Source organism: Actinia tenebrosa, unplaced genomic scaffold (assembly GCF_029948245.1).
Source record: "Actinia tenebrosa isolate PJP-AT-01 unplaced genomic scaffold, QUT_ActTen_1.0 PGA_scaffold10__47_contigs__length_13832649, whole genome shotgun sequence".
NCBI classification, from domain to species: Eukaryota; Metazoa; Cnidaria; class Anthozoa; order Actiniaria; family Actiniidae; genus Actinia; species Actinia tenebrosa.
In genome coordinates this window covers 4,142,882-4,163,251 of record NW_028292570.1, presented here as the reverse complement: position 1 = coordinate 4,163,251, position 20,370 = coordinate 4,142,882, and the positions used below count along the sequence as shown (strand labels likewise).

General features: G+C 37.0%; 3 protein-coding genes and 1 pseudogene across 3 annotated transcripts; 2 read left to right on the top strand and 2 right to left on the bottom strand.

The window, feature by feature from the left end:
• Nucleotides 1-851: 851 nt before the first annotated feature.
• Nucleotides 852-5,618, bottom strand: LOC148912809 (COMM domain-containing protein 9-like). Its single transcript, XM_089027099.1, has 8 exons — nucleotides 5,560-5,618; nucleotides 4,428-4,491; nucleotides 4,280-4,344; nucleotides 3,809-3,893; nucleotides 3,584-3,638; nucleotides 3,311-3,345; nucleotides 2,435-2,538; nucleotides 852-1,874 (listed from the first exon to the last, which is right to left on the bottom strand). The coding sequence occupies exons 1-8, from the start codon at nucleotides 5,611-5,613 to the stop codon at nucleotides 1,737-1,739; spliced, it is 600 nt and encodes a 199-aa protein (XP_088883225.1). The 5' UTR covers nucleotides 5,614-5,618; the 3' UTR covers nucleotides 852-1,736.
• Nucleotides 5,619-6,065: 447 nt separating this feature from the next.
• LOC148912808 (isopentenyl-diphosphate Delta-isomerase 1 pseudogene) lies at nucleotides 6,066-7,623 on the top strand (annotated as a pseudogene).
• A 1,496-nt stretch (nucleotides 7,624-9,119) lies between these two features.
• On the top strand, nucleotides 9,120-13,087 carry LOC148912807 (nuclear pore complex protein Nup50-like). Its single transcript, XM_089026303.1, has 6 exons — nucleotides 9,120-9,194; nucleotides 9,690-9,736; nucleotides 9,825-9,870; nucleotides 10,835-11,444; nucleotides 12,156-12,248; nucleotides 12,990-13,087. The coding sequence occupies exons 1-6, from the start codon at nucleotides 9,126-9,128 to the stop codon at nucleotides 13,085-13,087; spliced, it is 963 nt and encodes a 320-aa protein (XP_088882429.1). The 5' UTR covers nucleotides 9,120-9,125.
• Nucleotides 13,088-17,208: 4,121 nt separating this feature from the next.
• Nucleotides 17,209-17,987, bottom strand: LOC148912806 (putative protein-lysine deacylase ABHD14B). Its single transcript, XM_089026302.1, is given in 4 exon segments — nucleotides 17,209-17,519; nucleotides 17,522-17,774; nucleotides 17,776-17,924; nucleotides 17,927-17,987. Coding segments are annotated over 4 exon segments (774 nt in total).
• Between the last annotated feature and the right edge of the window lie 2,383 nt (nucleotides 17,988-20,370).

Genomic DNA, 20,370 nt, shown 5'->3' with positions numbered 1-20,370 from the left:
TATAAAGGTTTTGCAACATCACGTGATGGCAGCCATGGGAAACTGAATCCTTTTTCATGTAAATCAGTTTAGACCAGAATCGATTGTTCCTTTCTGCTGTCATGGCTGCCATCATGTGATGGTGCGAAGCCTCTATTACTGAGTTAGAGCATGTTTGGGTGAAACCTGACTAGCAAGCTTTTAAAAGTTGCAAAAATAAGAGAATGTCTGGGGTTTGAGGACAGCGTCCCCAAAAACGATACAATCAATGTTTTCAGCATTGATTCCACATGAAGTTAAAAGTTAAATTGTAAAATATTTTTATTTGATTTGAGTGATGCATCTTGGAGATATCAAGGTTCATACTTCCAGTATGCTAATGTGTGATGTCATAGTAGGCATTAAAATGTGAAAATGTACTGGGGTAGTAAAATATCCTGTATAAAACAATTATCTTACTCAGGGTTTATAGAAAGGTTATTGCAAAATTATTTCCTCATAGCAATCAGTGTTTTGATTTGAAAATGAAAAATAAACCCAAATGCCTACTATGACATCACATCATTAGCATACTGGAAGTATGAACCTTGATATCTCCAAGATGCATCACTCAAATCATATAAAAATAACTTACTACTTAACTTCATGTAGAATCAATGCTGAAAACACTGAGTTAGGGGTCATAGGCACTTTAAAGCTTGCTAATCGATCAGTATTTGCCCAAATATTACTCGATAAATTTGATAACTTTAATGTGATTTTTCGTGTGATATGGTCTGATTTTTAATTACATTAATATTTCGACACTCGTTCCCAGTCCCTTCCTCAATTTCGGAAAGGATAATTCAGCTGACACACTGATAACAAAAAGAAACATTTAAAAAATCGTTTTATTAAATTCTCTAGGTTTTTATCAATCAAACAGATATTTTACGATCGTAGTGACTTTTCCTCAGTCTTTATCAATCAATTTTATAGGCTTTTTTGTTTGATGCGCGCAAATTTTCTACTTCTTGATTTGTCTCCAAAACAACAGTCATTTTTGTATTTTCTCTTGACCTCTTTACCTTGGCCGTAATTTTTTTCCCATTTCAGAGCACTGGTAATTCCCTAAAGTATCATTTATTTATTCAATGGTTGCATATGAAAAGACACGAATATGGATACAATACTCCATTTTACAGTTCCAATCAGTGACCACGAATAATAGTTCCTAGCCGAGGCTGGAGTTTCCGCGCATAGCAAAACTACAGTTTATCATGCGCGGTAACTCCAGCCTTGGCTAGGAACTATTATTCGTGGTCACTGAATGAAACTGTAAAAAGGAGTATTCAAACAGAATAATGTTATTCTCAAGAGAATGACACGTGGTCATTTTGCCCAAGCTAAAGGCCTATACCCAATTAGCCCACTTCCGAGATACGCTTCGCTTGTCACGCACAATGGTTTCAATATGAGGCTACGTGCTAAATGCTCAGTCATACGTGACAGGTGGTAAGAATAACTTTAATTTAGCACGTAGCCTTATACTGAAACCTTTGTGCATGACAAGCGAAGCATATCTCGGAAGTAGGCTATTCAAAGCACAACTTCTGTACACAGCTCTCACAACTTAAAAGCTATTTTGTCTTGTTATTATCAAGAGGGAATAAAATGTGAAGAAATAAATTTCGCGAAGCCACCTGGTAGTAATACGCCTCATTACAAGACAAATTACAAGAAAGAAAATTATATGTTTGGTAATATTTCACTGTGTATCATTTAGCAATGGAGGACAGCTGATCGCGAATCTTCCCCAGACCATCTAGCATAGTATCTAGCTTCTCTTTCGTCAGTTCGACGTTCATATATCTGACAGTCGGCATTGAATCTTTTTGTACCGCGTTTTCTTGTATCTGTAAATAAGTGAATACAGAACAATTAAAAACAAACCATTGTTTTAACGCTAGGGATCATGGTCGCTAGAGGGGGATGGAATGACAACAACGCATCTTAAATCACCATAAAATTTGGTTTATGAGCTGGTGAAGGCAAGAACAACTAAATATTACGCTAAATATCTCGAAAGAAGAGGATTAAGCTTAAATTTAGCCTAAATTTCTATCATTTTAGCCGATGTAAACAAACCGTGACGTCATTATGAAATAGGCCAATTGAGTGGTTAAGAAGTCCCTATCACACCTTCTGTGATATTTCTATCTAAAGAACATTGTCATGGGGAATAAAGTTTGGTGTAGCAGTAGTGCACTCGCCTCTCACCTATAGGGTCTTCATTGGGGGTCTTGAGTTCAATTTATGCATTTGGCATCACATGCAAACTTCTAGTTTGCTAGGTCTCTCCCTTAATTCTAGGGTTTTTTCAGGTTATCCGGTATTTCTCCCTTTCGCAACAACTACATGCTGAATTAGGGTTAGGTGATAAGGTAGGTCACCTAGAACTGTTTGTCTTGCATACCTTGAGTTGCATAATGCAGGTTGGTATGGACATGCGTGTTAATGCATCAGATGACGTTTTGACATCAACTCTCCAATCGAAATCGAGCAGGCGAGGTAGTGATACTAAAAAAGATATAATTGACATTTTAATTGTGTTTGATATTTAGGTAAACTACAGGGATAGCAAAGCATTTTGAAGTGACTGGGTTTGAGTCCTATTTTTGCAGTACCTTTTGATTTAATATGTGGTAAAAGAAGTGCAGCTTCAAACTACTCTTTTTAATAACCACTGTTTTCATTACAGAAATCACAATAAGTTAATTGGTGCTGTAGACTACAGTCAAACATATATAAAACTGCTAGAATGCATAAAGGTATATGTATGGGAACTATACTCTGACTCTGCCACCCAGTTCATACACGGGCTGTATAGCGGCTGCCAGAGGCGCCTTCACATGCTTTCAGTGAGCTTCGCCTCTGCTGTACTTGCAGTGGTGACAAGCAATGACAAGTTTTTTTTAGTTTGCTCAGTTGGTAAGAGCATTGGTCTGTTGTTTTGGAGGTCGTGGTTCAAGTCCTGGCTGGACCAACACTCAGGGTCTTAAAATAACTGAGAAAAGGTGCTGCCTTTGCAATTACATATGCAAATCCCTAATTAACTAGAGACGTTAAGAGAGGACCATGAGTTTATCAGTTGAATTAACAGAAGTGTACCAAGGTCTCAGTCAGGATTAGCAATGTACAATCTTCATGTCAATACACACGCATACGCATTTCATCTTTAGTGTTTCCTGCCATATCCATAGATTCAGTAAAACTTTTTGGGGGTTGGTATCCCCCCTTGCTACCCCACTTTAAATTAATTAATTCAATTATAATTACTGATTTTTTTTACCTTGTTCACTCATAGCACTTGCTCTCCAAGCTGACCTATGCATTTTGAATCGATAAACAATTAATAATAATAATAATAACTAATTAATTATTAGTCCTTATCAAAGTCACTATTTCAGAATGTGAAAGTTTGGACTGGTAACAGCAAAATACCCAGATATAGGAAATCTTTAGTCTCCTACGCAGCCGCTATAAGTGTCGTCACGAGTGAGCATGGCGTGACAACACTAAAATATTGGCTTATTGTTCTATTCAGGAAGTTTATATTACTTACATGTTTTCAGCAAGCAATTTTGAAAGAAGTTCCCTAAGATTTTTATGGAAGTCATCTGAAAGAAAAAAAGCAATTTACAAAATTATTTAGATTTAATCTTGCCTCTATAGCTCTCCTCATAATCTCATTTAAGAAAGTGCCTCTGGAACTGGGGCATGTATAGAAATGAAAACTGTTGAAATAATATGAATAACTAACCCTTTTAGTCTGTCAACAATTTCCTACCTGGGAACACACTATAAATGTCTTTTGGATCAATCAAACCATGATAAAGAGTTGTTTGTACAAGTGCAATAATGCTGTTAATCAACTAGAAAAAAAATCACAGTTAGTAGTGTAGTTAACCATTCTTTAATGTTGAAGCTAAACATATGATTTTAAATAACAAAGCTTGAAATAGGAAAAAATTGTAGCCAGACATCTTTTTGGCAGGCCATTGTTATGTAATGATACGTTGTTATTTCCATCTGTTAAATCTGAAATTTGGTCTGCTATTTGGCCAATTATTGACACCAAAGGTTTTCATCCTTATGCATGGGAATAAACATGTTGCCATGTCATAAAGGTCTATAACCCAAGGCAAAAATGAGAGATGGCAGCCTGTAGAATTGTCATGAACTGATGTTGGTTGATACCTCAACTACTTTCTCACAACAACCACCACCAAATGTCGCACTGTAAATATATTAACCTTACCTCTTCTGCTTCATTGATCTCCACTGATAACGATGCTGACGCTGTCTTAATCACACTCTGAGGAACTAAAATGAAAACGAACTCATAAAATACTTAAACTATTCCTGTTAAATCATTTGGTTAAAAAAATAATGGTTTGAGCACCTACCCTCTGAAGACCTGTGAAGGAATCCCTCTTGAATCAGATTTCTAACAATGTCTTTAGATTTTGCCTAAAATTAAAATTATTATTTTATATTAGGGTGTGTGAGAATATTTTCAGTACAAGGGGTGCATACAGCCATTTTAAAAAGGTTGAAGGCGTTAATGGTGAATTAATTGGTGACTAGGTGATTACACAAGTTCTGAATTAAATAATGAATGTGTCAACTCTTCATCTAACACAGTTCCTCTCAGCAGTGAAGTTGCCAATCACTGATAGCCATTTGCTGCTAGCCTGTGTAAAGCCTCTTCCCACCCCAATATCTTACGTTGAAGATTCTCAGTTTATCACACTTGCCATTTATATATTTACATACTGTAGATTACTGTAGTTTTTCATATTCTGCAAACTCAGACATTCAAACAGCTCATTGTGAAATTGGATTTTCACTGCTGCTAGTCAAGAACTTAAAAGTTGTACCGACTGATTATCTTTGATTGACGGCAGTGAAAAACCAAATTTAAGCGTGCAGCTTGTAACTACCGAGTACGCAGAATATACACTGGGTATAGAGAGTACTTTAAATTTAAATTCAAAACTCTGAAGGTAGGCAATATGGGCAAAGCATGGTTAAATATTTAAAAAATAAATGCTGTTGAAGCCTTATTTGTACGTCCTATAACTATTACTCCCCAGATTGAACTCTTCCATAAGGTTCACTCCACAGGCACTACCACTGCTCCATTCCTTAAAACAAATGCCCCCCCCCCCCCTCCCCCCAACCCACCACCTAGGTGAATTCATTGTGGCCATCCCCTCCCTTATTTTTTTCAGTGCATTTTGTAACCCAAATACAAAATTAAAATAGCCGTCAATTGAAAGCATTTAGGTATTCCTCATCATAATATTAATCCTCCTACTGGCATCAGAGCATTAACCGCTTCACGATGGAAAAATTATTCTTCATACATATACCCAATACCACATAGGCCAACAGCTAAACTTTCAAACAACTTCTCTATCAGAAAATGAACTTATTCAAAGACAGCTATACCAATCTGCATGGTACTCTCAATATTTCGAAACATGGTGCTATTCATAGGATATTTTTCTAATCATTAACTGGTATTTTTCATACCTTAAGAAGTAAATTTAATGGAGAGATCATTTTGTCGTCCAAAACTTCCGCCATCTTGAATTGGGATACCTGTGTGCGCGCGCTCTTCCTCTTTTACGTCACAACACAGGCAGCCCAAAACATCACTTTTTATTAAAGTTAACATTTTTATACCAAGAATAAAAATTAGTATTCTACAAATAAAAGCAGGTATAGTAATTACTTGATAAACGAACGTTTATGACAATGCTCATTCATGGGCGAATAAAGGATTGATTTTGAGTGGGGAAGGGAGAAGGGGGGGGGGGGGGGGGGGTAGGCAAAATCAAGACGATGTACCTCTTTAGTAATTTATTATCTTAATGTTTAAATTAACCAACTAATTTCAAGCCAGGAAGCGTGACATTTCCTTAAATTCGCCACTGAGTGGTTTTATGACGCGAATTTCCCCCCAAAAAGCAAAGCATTATGGGGAATGTGTGATTCATTGTGTGGGCTTCCTGTGGTGGAACCAAAGGCCAATATGGTGGATGGTAGCGTAATATAGTAATATTTGTTCAGCTGCACAATTCTTGTGAGATCACCATGAATCATTTATTATTTTCCCGTTTTGGGACAAGAAAACTCTTCAAACAATTCTTACATCTGTCCTCGAGGAAATACTGCGTCTCCAGAACATCCTTAATGGCGCAGAAAGAGATTTTAGACGCGACACAAGCAAAACTTTTGGAAGAGAAGTGCATTCTCGTAGACGAGAATGATTTTGTTCAAGGCTGTGCTACCAAGTTAGAATGTCATCTAAAGAAAAATATCCTCGAGTTTGGCATGCTTCACAGAGCTTTCAGTGTTTTCTTATTTAACAGTGAAGGCAAGTTACTTTTACAACAGAGAGCTAAGGAAAAGATAACGTTCCCAAACTACTTCACTAACACTTGCTGCAGTCATCCCTTGTATAACGAAGAAGAGCTAGAAGAACAAGAGTGCTTGGGAGTTAAGAGAGCTGCTCAGCGCCGATTAAATTACGAATTAGGAATACCTACCTCAGAAATCCCTCTGGATAAACTGAAATTCTTAGCAAGAATTCACTACAAAGCTTCTTCAGATCAAAAATGGGGCGAACATGAGATGGATTATGTACTTTTTGTTCAAAAAGATGTAACTTTAAAGCCAAACTTAAACGAAGTCCAAAAGTGGGATTATGTGACTCAAAGTGAAGTACGTCAACTCTTAACTGAGGAAGGGAGAGATGGAAAATCCAGGCTTGTGACACCTTGGTTCAAACTGATTGCCAAAAACCTGTTGTTCAAATGGTGGGATAATTTGGATAATTTGAAGGCGTTTGAGGATCATAATACTATACATAGGATGTAAGAAATACTTTTATAAAGTCTAAGAAAAAATCCTATCATTAAAAGATAGGGTTAAACAATCATGTACATGGACTACGACAGACTTACAGTATGTAAATGTATTCCAAAAATATTCAGAATAGCAAATCTACGATTTTAGGTATTGCAAATTACATTAGATTTTGGGATGGGGGTTCTTTCCAATGCCCCATTTTACAGTTCCGTTCAGTGACTACCAATAATAGTTCTAATTTGAGGTTGGAGTTGCCACACATGATAAAAAAATATAGTTTTTCTATGTGTGGAAACTTGAAACTATTATTTATGGTTACTGAGCAGAACTGTAAAATTGGGTATTCCTGACATCAATTCTTATTTTATCTTGCTAATTTATGCTGTTTCTACATTGCACCTGTATCGTATGCTTATCTTCTAACTTGTACACAAAAAGGAACATTTACTTTTAATAATAACACATACATGTATATATATTTAAGGATTGAAAAGGTTGATAAAGATGAAACTAGTTTCCATAAACAATTTTGAACCTTGTATCATGAAACTTTTACAACTACAGCAGAACTCTATCAGCCCAGAGGTGCTTTCAGGGTATCGATAAAATTTGAAGGTTTTTCAATAACATGCTCTCAGAAATACCTCCATGATGTTAAATATTTAATCGAGAGTGTTTAATTAATATACACATGATGAATATGAATACATTAGTTCACACCTGCTTCCTGTGTCATCAACAAAAGTTTATTTTTAAATTTCCTTTTTATTCTAACTTGCATTTCATCAAAATTGCACCTTCTTCTGACAGCTTACCTATATATGATAAGTAGACTAGGAATCAAGATTGCACTTTCCCCTCACCTCTGGGTTCTTCAGTTTTCCTCAGATCTCAAAACCCAACATTTTAAATTCAGAATATTTTTATCTGTGAGTTAGCTGTGCCCTGACTTAGACCAGCCCAAAGTTGTTTTAGAGTTTGATCTGTGAGTCAGCCATGCCCTGACTTAAATCAGCCCAGTGATTGTTTCAGGATTCCATCTGTATGTTAGCCGTGCCCTGACTTAGATCAGCCCAGAGGTTGTTTCAAGGTTCAATCTGTGAGTTAGCCATGCCCTGACTTAGATCAGCCCAAAATTGTTTCAGGGTTCAATGTGTGAGTTAGCCGTGCCCTGACTTAGATCAGCCCAAAGTTGTTTCAGGGTTTCATCTGTCAATTAGCCGTGCCCTGACTTAGATCAGCCCAAAGTTGTTTCAGGGTTCCATCTGTCAGTTAGCTGTGCCCTGACTTAAATCAGCCCAGTGTTTGTTTCAGGCTTGTTTAATTTGTGACCGGGGCCACTTTGACCAATTAGACAAAAGAACCAATGAAAAACATCTCTGCAAGGTCAGCATTGCGAGTGAACTTTCAGTCAAGTAAAAGAAAAACTTAAGGAAAAATATTACAGTACAAAGTTTTAAAAGCCAATTGGCAAAAACCATTACCATTCCTGAGTCATAATCTTATAATGAAAAAAAAATTGAAATGAAACAGCTGTTTGAAATTAGAAAGGTTTCTATGGAAACAACTACGAAGGCCTTACCAGCCTCGATTTCATGTTTTCGGTACATTACAAATGCTTTCTGTTGTCATATATTAAATATAACTCTTCAGGGATTTAATATATGACAACAGAACTTTCCCTAACTACTATTCTAGACATGGTTTTTCTCATAATAAAAATATATTTTTGAAATCATTAATTGTTTGTAGTGCTCGTTCTCAGTTTTATACTCGTTTCTCATATGGTCTATAGTCTGCCAGTTTGGCCTTTTCATTCATTCATTCAAATGGCATGACAGACTGCCCTAATGAATTACTGACATTAAGGCCCTATTAGGGGTAAAATGCTGACAGCTACAAAAGAATATTTCCGAAATTGTGACAGACAATTGTGAAATTCAGAAGCAGGACGACTTGGGTACCCCTTATAGGGCCTCCCTGACTATATCAGTGTCTGTCTGTCCATATGTGCCCCAGTCAAAATGATGTGACAGTCGCTGAACTCATTAAATAAATAGAGAAACTATACCTTTTTTAATCTAAAGTCTTTGACAGATATTTCAAAAGAAAAATAAACGAAAAAAAGCAAAAAGACAGCCCTACCTACCCCACCCTTACCATGTATCTGTAGTCTTCATAATGAATGCACGCAAAGCATGCTCGAAGGTCCACACTAATCCAAGATGGCGAAACGAGGTGCAGGCAGCGAACTGAACAGAGATAACTGGGACGACGACGACGAAATAGAGGAGGTTAGAGCCATTTTATTAACCATTAGAAGCCCTCATAGTCTTAAAATTGCTCGTGTAAATTTTCAAACTTAAACAAATTGTATTTCCTTATTAAATTTGAGGTTATTGCTGCTAGTGTCGAGAGGAAAAATCTTAATTCTATCGTTCCTCACCGCAGCTTCAAATTATCAAAAAGAAATGAAAATTCCGTATTGACGTTCTGATTTTAATGTTCTGTTGTAAAGCTGTGTTTCTTTTGCTGTAATTTGGTTTTAAATCTAATTTGAACCCACAGATGCAAGAAAGTTGTAAAGCAAGTCAAAAATCTTCGGTGAAAAAAGTCTTCAAAAAGCCCGCCGAAATTCAAAAATTCAAACAGAGTTTTAAGCAGAGTTAGAAAATCCTAAGTGTTATATAATGCCTTTTAACGGTTTTTGTCATATTACATGAAAGCGGCTGATGTTTTTATCAATTCTTGCCTAAAATTGTCCTTTCTGACATCTTTTATCTTTTCAGGCCGGAACGTTCACTATAGCCAGTGAAGAAGATCTAAATAAGCGCAAGTAGGTCTTAAGTCATATATGTATTATAAGTGTGCCTGTATTTAGAAATAAAAAGCTTCATAAAACTAAGTTTATCTTTTGATTTTAGGATCATCAGGGCTCGAAGAAGAATACCATCGGATGCAAATTCTAAGGTTATGACAGGTCTTTTAAAACATGGAGGGAGGGAAAGGCTAAATAGTGCAAATTTCATTTACAGGGCTTCTTGATCACTTACGCGAAATGGTACAATTTGCCATCATGATAAAGTAGGTTTTGTGGATGTCAATCAATGTATTTCCATGACATCGCATAGGCACATGCCCTTAAAAGCTTTGTGTTTTCTGACAAATCTGGGAAATACTTTGTTTGGTGTCCCCCAAAACTTTATTATATCTCGATTTTTCCGCCTCTGATTTCACACGTGATTGAGAAGCGCTGTAATTTGCAGAAAGAGGGGGTTACCAAAAGTTTTGGGGTATGAAAGGGGGGGCTTTAAAAATTTGTCATGCATAAGGGGGGGCTCAATTTGAATTTAAAAATTTTCTTGGGTTGTTTGGGCTTCGAAAATTATGTAAGTAATAAAATTAATTAGCTAAATTAAGTAAGTCTAAAAAAGGGGGGCCTGTAAAAAGATAAGGTTTTTGAGGAGAAATCTTAAATCCCCCCCCCCCCCCCCCCCCCCCAGCATATTAAATGAACTTTTCATAAGAAGTTGATACATTTTCATTTACGATATGACGAAAAAAAAGCATTTTCAAAACTTGAATCATCCCAATCTTTAAGTTCACATAACTTCATTTTGAGAAGAACATATCACTAAGATTTGTGAAGCATGAGAGAAGATTCATAGAAGCATATCTGAGTGGTTCTCTTGCTTCATGAGTGCTCTTTAACTCCCAGAGTGTTTAGATCACAATACAAAGACCTGGACAATTTTTTATATTACTCTTATAAAATGTTTTGAATGATTTTCCAAGAGCATACCTTTATCCTCTGATATAAACACAGTAGATCCAGCCAGTCATCAAGTGCATTATATTCATGTGTACATGTTATATTTCAATATTTTATAATCAGTTTTACTTGTGTTGATCTATTTTTTTCTTGTCTCTATAGTCTTCAGGAGTCTTCCAAAAGTTTAAAGGTTTTTCGGGATTTTCTGGTTTGTCTGGCTCATCAAGTACTACAGACGCTAGCAAATCTTTACCAGGATTCGGTTCTTGGGGATCCACTACATCTAAAACAGAAACAACGACAGCAACAACTATTGCTGGATTCACAGGATTTGCTGGTCTATCTGCTACCAACAGCATATCATCTTCTTCTAAGGACTCATCGATAGCATCATCATGGTCAACATTCAATGGAAACAAAGATTCTGAAAAGACAGAAACTTTAGATGATACACCGAATAATGCCTATCTTGAAAATATCAAAGCCTTGAATATCGGTGTTCTAGCCTGGATCAAGAAACATGTAGAGGAAAATCCATATGTTGATTTAATGCCAGTTTTTAAAGATTACCGCAAGCACATGGACGACTTAGAAAGTAAAGCAACGCCAAACAAGGATTCCCCAGGTATTAAGCCATTGCCGTCCATAACGCCGCCATCGTCATCTGGTAGCAAAGTGGTTAGCTCAAATGAACAGCAAGTTAGTAGTAAGAGCTTGGACTTTAAGTCTTCTGTTGTTCCTGAAGTAAGGAATGAAGAGAAGCCCTTTGCTGGTACGTACAGTTATTGATCGGATAATACATTGTAAATAATGATCCATTCCACTTCTAGCTAATACAGGGATGATACAACCTCTTTTAAAAAAGTGGGGGAGGGCCATGTGCTACAGGTAGCCTAGCAGTAATGATGAATAGGTAAATTATGCACAGTGAAAAGATGAAAAAGTTACTGACATTTCGGACGCTAGTCCTTCGCAGGAGGTAAAAGAGAAAGAGGTGGTAGAAAGGAGTGTAGGTAGGCAAGGAAACAAAAACAATCAAAAGACAAAAGAAAGGTCAGTTGAAAGCAAAGCGTTCATTAATCCCGTTGGGACTAAGAGTGCCCAATAGGTGAATAAGCCGCATTTTCTTTGGTCTTGCGACAATCATTGTTGCCGTTAATCAAAGAAAGACCGAAAACAATGAAGTCAGAAAGAGAATGGTTAGCTAGATTGAAATGGCGGGAAACTGGTTTGGTAGGATCGTTATTGTGAATATCATAAAGATGATTAAGGTAGCCCAGCAGTGAACTCAAACTTTGTCTCAGCCCTAGCCCCCCAGCCCCCAATCCCCACCCCCCGTTTGCACCCCTCCGGTGATGGGCATGGTGAGATATAGCTGGGAGATATATCCATCATGTATGCTTGATACATTGTTGGAGCTTGTACTACTTTACTCACTTGTTTTCTTAATTAATTATTAATAAAATAACTTTTCTGTGATAAGGTCTTGCTGCAGCTGCCATGGCGTCAAAAGATAATGGAAATGATAAAGCAGAGAATGAAGATGAACCTAGTGATGAACCTCCAAAGCTAAAAGGTAAAAAACAATACATGCAATGAATGTTCTTTTTTATTAGATCACTTAGTCACATGTAATCCACTTTTTATTTATCTAAACGGATTCACCGTTTTCCATACATTGGTCAACCGGTCAAATACAAAGCACTCAAGCGAGGCGCCAAGGTACTTTCAAAGGATTATTCAAATTTGCACCTTGCAACCGCGACTGAATGCTTTGTGTTTGACCAGTGAACCGTTGTATGGAGAATGGTGAATCTGATTTATATGAAAAAGAATTAAGTTTCCCAGGGGAGAACAATTCTATTGTTGTGCCTCCTGTCATGGCTGCCATCCTGTGATGGTGCAAAGCCTCTATTGGTAAATTCAACCAAGATCACAGCTATGATGTCATGTGCAAATGTAGAATAGGAGAAGACAGTGCTATGGCGTATTAAGAAGGAATAGATGAGAAGAAAATGACTGAAAATAGACCTGTTTTGAGTTCCGAATTACCACTGTTCCTTGATTACAGACTCATTTACTCAGGCTTAGCCTCGTATCAGTGTCTAAATATTCACAAATACCAAGGGAAAAGTAATGAAAGCACACTTGACAATTTCAGCAATACAAACACTTGACAGACCTTGACTGGAACGTGTGAATATTTTGCACAAAATTGAGGCCACTGAGAGTATTACATAATGATATACAAAGCTAATTATTATTAATTGAACTTCCAGCCAACTTCTAACCATTCCATGTACGTTTTTTTCTTTAGTGTCATTACTGCTGAAGAGGGATCCCAGTTCTCTGTGCGATGCAAACTATTCTTTAAGCGCAACAACGCCTGGTCTGAACTTGGCGTTGGCATGCTAAACCTCAAAGACAAAGATGATAAATCCAGCTTCTTGTACGTGCCGACACTGCAACAGGCAAAATATTGCTTAACATATTCATTGCACCCTCAATGCCAGGTGACGCGGAGTGGCAAAAACAATGTGATGGTTGGTCTCGATACCCAACCCTCCCCTGTACTCTAAGCCGAGCGAGGAGATAATGAGAAGCCAGCTTACATATTTGATAAGAGTTAAGACAGCTGAAAGTGCAGATGACCTTTTTAAGAAGCTGGAGGAAAGAAATGAAGCTAATATATTCAATTATTTTTTTATTTGTTATTTTAATCTTCAAGAAATTTCATTTGAATATTGTTAAATTTTGATATTGATGTGTTAAAAGTCTACCAGTATTATTTTGTAAAAGGATGAATGGAATTGAAAAATTAATCCATTTTACTCAAATAGTTTTCATTCATTTCATTTACTTTGAGAAGCTTAACTTAGTACTTCAAAAAAATGATTTTATTTGAATACCATTCAGACTTTTCTACACTTTTCAGTTGAGTTTGGTGCAACAGGCGTTTTGTTACAAAGCATTGTTAAGAGTGGAATCTCCATGTTGTCAGCGGCAACATCAAACTTATTCAACCGGCAATAAAGCTTGGGTACAGCGATTATCATAGATGTTGAACCTGAACAACATACAGATTTCATCAACAAAACGTCATAACCATAACTCCTGTCATGCCAAACTCAACGGAGAAGCATAGTACAGGGTTCGTGCTACTCCTTAAACTCATCGAAAACTCCTTGAATTTAATTCACGCTTTCAAGGGCACTTGAAAAGCTCTTGAATTTTGGCGATTTTAGCAAAACTCCTTGAAAACTCCTTGAATTTTTGCTTTGATCATTACTTGCATGGTTCTGAAAAAAGATCTAGTCAGAAAGATTGGGAAAATCTGGAAAGTCGACCATATTCAACCACCGTGTAAAACCTTGGCATAGTTAGCAACATACCCCTTAAAAAATATTTTTGGGGTCCTTGTGTACATCTTGAAATAGTCCTTGAATTTTAAGTGGTTACCTCAGCACGAACCCTGATAGTAGGTGAGAGACCTTTTATTGTCATTCCTTCAAACTTTTAAGTTCATGCTGTTTCATATCCTATTCTTACCTAAAATAATCTATATATTAGAAGCTAGCATATAAAATTTGTTTGGCAATAACGTATGAAAATCTTGGGTGCTGATTCATGGTCATTATATCAATATGAAGAGGACAGACAGATAAAGCTGGCATCAACAGGCGCAGGCTCTTTCTGTTGGGTTGTTTTGATCACTAAAAAATGAGAAGTTTTTATCGTTTTTGCTATTGTAAAAAACAAAGAGACATCAGTTTTTTTGTGTCTGTCCTGTTATTGACAATAAATTTCTTCATCAACATTGTCAAAGTAGTGTCCACACTACTTTGACAATGTAATGAAGAAATTTATCATCAATAACAGGACAGACCTTTAATAAACTGATGTCTATCAAAAAGTCTAGTGTTGACAGATAAAGAAAATAAAAGAAATTAATTATGATCTCCTAATGGGCTTTAGACTAGATGGCTTCTCATTGGCCAAGAGACCACAGCCAATGCATGATATTGTGTGAACTCAACATGATGAATTAATAAATATTAATTAATTAATGTAATAATATCTATAGGTGTTCATGAAGATATTACATTTATCATGTCAAGTTCATTCAAGGTCATAATGGAGATTGAAATATGTTTGCTATTTCTTTGAAGGCTGAATTAGATCTTTATTTTAGTTTACAAAAATGCATAATAAAACAATTATTGAATTCAGTTTTCACTTGATATGCCTAAATTATTAAGACCTTGGCTTTATCCGCTTCGGCATAACAGCTTCAGCAGAGAACACAGCTTTGGTCTTGATACAGGGTTCGTGCTACTCCTTAAACTCCTTGAATTGAATATCACGTTTTCAAGGGCACTTGAAAAGCTCTTGAATTTTATGATTTTAGCAAAACTCCTTGAATTTTTGCTTTGATCATTACTTGCATGGTTCTTAAATAGATCTAGTCAGAAAGATTGGAAAATCTGAAAAGTCAGCCATGTGCAACCACTGTGTAAAACCTTGGCATATCTAGCCGAACATACTCTTGAAAATTCATTTTTGGGTCCTTGAATAGTCCTTGAATAGTCCTTGAATTTTAAGTGTTTACCTCAGCACGAACCCTGTTGATAATTTATGTCTTGCACAACCTCATCCAATAGTTCTATATAGAATGACTTTTATTAATATATTAATTTGTGAGATGATAAAACTGAATAAATTGAAATTTGCTTTTACCTACCTTTATTAATAAGTGTACATTATTTTTCTCCATGCAAACCTTTTTCTTGTAATAATGGAACACCATCTCAGGCATCCCAGCCACTTTTTAGACAAATTCGATAGGAAATATGGGCTGTACAAGTTCTAAATATAGGAAAATATAGGAGTTTTTCCCAAAAATATATGCACTTTATAGGAGCTAAAATAGCTTTTCAGTGACGTAACCAGGGATCTTGCAGGGAGGGTTGCACAGGCAATGATTTATTTGCAGAACAAATAAGCCATAAAAGACAACCAAAAAAAAAAGTGTAAAATGTGAAATGTATCAATCAGCAGTCGTCCTATTTATAGGAAATATAGGAGGTTTTCTTTAAATATAGGCTCTTTATAGGATCCTGTACAAATTATAGGAAATATAGGATATATAGGAGGTCTGGGATGATGCCTGCCATCTAGTTGCTGAGGAAAGGTATGTTTTTTTATTTTGAAACCAGTATTGGTGTACCAAACAATAGAAACTTTCAGCACAGTTTACTGCCATAATAATAGGGTTCAATTTCTGGAGGATAGAAAATGTATTGTTTTGGTACATCAACATGGCTGCATGCTGTGATGTTGTGTGAAAATGCTATATTCCTTAAGATTACTGATGGCCGTGAGGTCTGAAGAACACAAAGCTATGCATATAAAAATGATAGGATGGATCCACAATTTATATTATTACATACATCTGCTGGGTCCTTTGGTATTATTCATTATAATTACATTCATGTCCCAATGCTGTCGTATTGAGAGGGGGAGGGAGCCCTCACATCAGACACTGATTTACAATGTTTCTTTTGTGGCACTGTGACAAGTTCAATGTGAGGTGGCCTTATTCCCTGGTAAAGGGGGGTAGGAGATTGATTAAGTGCTAGATAGCACTATAAGGCCTAGGGCAAATGTCGAACTTTCCATGCACCAAACTAATTACATCAAAGAATGCCGCCTCATTATCACCTGATATCCATTGTTTTTAATGAGTTCGGTGCATGGAAAGTTCGATGTTTGCCCTAGGCCTAAGATAAATTTATAAGATTCAGATAGATTTATCTAATATATATAACTTAGGCTCATGTTGAACTTCACAAGAGCTTAACCTAGATAGGGCTAGGAGCATCAGAGAAGACTGCCCTCGTTATCCATTATTTCAGTAATGTTCGGCTCATGTAAAGTTCAAACTTTTGATCTGAGCCTAAGATAACTATTTAGTTGAGGTCTCCTAAGATATTCAAATATGTGCCAAACTCTAGCATTTACGTCATGAGAACCCAGATTTTATTTACAAGAGAATGGATGAAAAGACATATTTTTGATCATATCATTTGTTTTCCCGCTGATCTCAGGTGATCCAAAAGACTGCAAGCAGTCCCACTTTCCTCCAAACTCTGTAGGGTGAGTGTTTTAGGATTCCTGTGGGATGCATGTAGATTGGATTACTTGGCTCCAATCTTCACACACAACCACAGGAAAATCCCAAAACACTCGTTTTAGCTGAATCTGGGAGAGATAAATGGTTTTACTAAATTTACTCTAGTAAAATTTCAATAGTGTAAGAGTTAATAGCTAGTATTAATTGTTTGAAAGAACCAGATGGCAATCACAAGGCGTTTCCATAACATTGTCAAAATTCACAAAAGCAATAAGGGCACGTACATGGAATATTCATGGGAACGCCTTGATTGACGTCCACCAAGAGCTTCTTTGACGCGACAGAAACTATTGCTAGAGTGGCACGTGTGATTGAGAATGGCTGTAAGTGCCATGTTTGATCCCTAAAGATTCAGTTTCAAGACTTGTTTTCCTGCAATTTTTTCAAGAAATTCCTCCAAATTGCTGTGGAATTCATCAGCGTGATCAATGTAGCAGACATGTCCTGCTTGGTCAATCCTCCTAGTAATAGCATCAGGGATTAGTTGCAGTTTCTTGATAGCCTTTGATACAAATGGTTGCTTATCTTCTTGGCCATAAACAATCAAAGTTTTGAGGCCCAACTTCTTGAACTGATCTTCTGTGAAGTCTTCTGTTCCAACGGGTGCAATAGGGACAAATCCTTCCAATTTCTTGGCGTTTTCTCCATTAAAATGTATGGAAAAGCGTATGATCCACTCATCGATGGAGCAACTAGGATAGAATGTTCATAATCAAGCTTTTGAATCAATATCTCAAGGAACTTTGCTTTATCAGAAGGAGATTTTGGAGCCTCCAACGTCGACGAGTTACCAAAGGCAGGAAGATCAACTGCCAACACTTCGTAACTTTTCTTGCTCAGAAACTCTAAAGTTCCAATATCTTCCCAGGTTTTGGAAGAGAACCTCTTCCCGTGAAGGAATAATACTTTTTAAAAGAGGCTTCTCTGGTAAGCCATGTCGATAAAATATGCCCTTTTCGGCGCCATTGATGTTAAGGTATTGTGTTTTGATAATGGTCTTGCTGGAGTGTTTGTGAAGCTTCCAGTGATAGGCTGAGAAATAGTACAGAACACCTAGAAAACTAGAAGCCCTACTACGATAGATCTCCAGTTTATTGATACTGAAAGCGGAATATTAGCCATCCAACTTACTCTGAGATGAGGACGAAAAATCGGTCTAAAAGACAGGATACAATGAACCCATATTTGATTTGATGGAGGGAACCCAGGAAGCCCAGTTAGTAAAAATGTGAAATAAACATACAGTTCTAAAAACGTGATCTTTATAATAAGCCTGAAGCGATATGACGTTTTACCCCCGACTCTATACCATAATAGTTTTTAAAATTCTTTCCATATTAAATTTTTGATTCCTTAGAGAATACAGGTATAAGTTCAGAACAATCGGTTATAATACGGGACCCGATTTACAGGGAGTGGTGGTGGTTGCATATGGGTTTACCAGTTACCCACCACTTCTGCATAGAAGTAAATGCTTAGCAACGCCAGCTGGTCTGAGAAAAATGTTAACCAATGAGACACAAAAATTGCCAAACCTTAGGTGTCACGTTTTGCATTGACCGCAGTTTTTATTTTCCGCTGGCCAATGTTTGCAGGCTTTACATATAACGCTCAGTTTTGCAATGACTTAATTTCTACGTCCGGCTATCACATCACGCTGGCGTATTTGGGGGGGTATCAAAATCTCGCAGTTACTTCAGACACCCCAGTATTTCAAGAGATCTTTTAGCTGAGTGAGAGGTAATATACTGGTGCCCACACTCGGTCCCTGATTTAAGTTTTCGTTATTATTTTACCCCTTTTCTTTGCGTAAGGCCTATACGATAGAAGCCTTGGCCGGTGGTAGCCTATAGCTTTTTAGTGTAAAAAGAAAAAAATTATAAAAAAAGATTTTCATGTTTAAACAGGCTTGGCTCACTTGTTTATGATTTATGCGCCGCAGTACACAGGGAACCCACTTATATTAAGTACACCGTACTGACCTTGAGGGATGAAGGGTTTTTTTTTCGTGAACAGGCAATGGAGAGCAGTCATAATTCGAAAGAGACTTGTGACAACATTTGTTGTCGATCAAAGGCAGCCAAAAAAAGTTTATTCCAAGTGTATAAACCTCAGAACATTTCAAACCAACATGACTTGCAGGATATGGGGCCCAATGTAATATGAGCTCCTCGGTCGGGCGTATATTTTCCCATTTCAGACCACTTGTCCTTCCTCAGAGTATCATTTCTTTGTTTAAGGTTGCACATGAGAAGACACATGAATATGGGATACACACAAACAAAGAATCTTATTCTCAGACCATGTGTCATTACCAGAGTATCATTCCTTTGTTTAACATTGCACCTTGAGAAGACACATGAATATGGATACAGACCCCCCTCAAACAGGAGGGAGAGGGGGGATCGGGGGGGGGGTTATTCGTCAGGGGTGAATGACCGTAGTCTGGGGATGGGAAGGCAGAGCAAGGGGGGGTGCCCAAGCCGAAAAGGTAGGCTATTTTATTTTCATTGATTCATTCAATTCAAGCCTTTTTAAATTTGTATTTCCCCCTCAATTATTTTCCCTTTATTGTCATGTTTATCATTAATTTTATACATTTTTTTTTTTTTTTTTTTTTCATTGGACGTTGTATCTATGAATTTTGTCAATAACTAGCACTGTCCAAATTATTTTCGTTCGTGAATATTTTCGGTTGCTCAGCTAGATTAGTTCATACTAACTCCGAGTAACAGCGTACTTTTAATTATTATTTAGTTAAGGAATATAACATGCTTCGTGCATGTCTCTCTGTCCTTGTGATATAACACGCTTTTAAATTTGTTTAAACTGCAATGTGGTGGCATTACGTCACATTATAGCTGTCCAAGGAAATTGATTGTTTTCAACGGGTCCATTGGTTTTCAAGTCTTTTAAATTTAGTTTTTTTTAGACCATTAAGCCCGGTACGCAGAGACTCATTAAAAACAACAGTAGCCAGTTCATCCACGACACCCTTCATGGTTGGAAACATGAGCGATCGTAAAAACAAATATATGCAGTAGGCGATTACGAGAAAGGAAAATAGCTGGACTCCTTCAGCTACTGGGTAACCCGTCCTCGAATAAGCCATCTCGAGAGAGTTGGGTCGATCCCGTTTTAGGTGTGTGGTTCCAAGATCACACCGCTAACATTTTATCTACCTATAATAGGTAAACTTTTGAATATGGAATGAGTTCGACTGCAAGTTAGTGTAAATCAACTGAGCTATGCTGTTTCCAAGAACAAACCAATAAGAAGCCGAATTTGTACGCTTTTTGACTAATCACGAGATCTGCCGTATGAAATAAACGGGCATTGATTAACATGAATCAATGTCTTTTTCGTTTTGTTTTTAAATAGCGCTCGTGTATTAAGTCTACTGCGCAAGGAAACGCCCCAGACTTTCAACCCATAACCAAGGGCCAACTGGGGTGCTCTTTACCATTTAACCAAACCACCGGTTTGAAAAACAATTCCCTAATGA

Coding starts and splice junctions, on each gene's coding strand:
- LOC148912807 (XM_089026303.1), top strand. CDS start 9,126: ATGGCGAAACGAGGTGCAGGCAGCGAACTGAACAGAGATAACTGGGAC. Junction 9,737..9,824: donor GAAGATCTAAATAAGCGCAA/GTAGGTCTTAAG, acceptor TTTTGATTTTAG/GATCATCAGGGCTCGAAGAA. Junction 11,445..12,155: donor TGAAGAGAAGCCCTTTGCTG/GTACGTACAGTT, acceptor TTCTGTGATAAG/GTCTTGCTGCAGCTGCCATG.
- LOC148912809 (XM_089027099.1), bottom strand. CDS start 5,613: ATGGCGGAAGTTTTGGACGACAAAATGATCTCTCCATTAAATTTACTT. Junction 4,345..4,427: donor CCTTCACAGGTCTTCAGAGG/GTAGGTGCTCAA, acceptor TTTTCATTTTAG/TTCCTCAGAGTGTGATTAAG. Junction 3,346..3,583: donor AAATTGCTTGCTGAAAACAT/GTAAGTAATATA, acceptor CAAAATGCATAG/GTCAGCTTGGAGAGCAAGTG.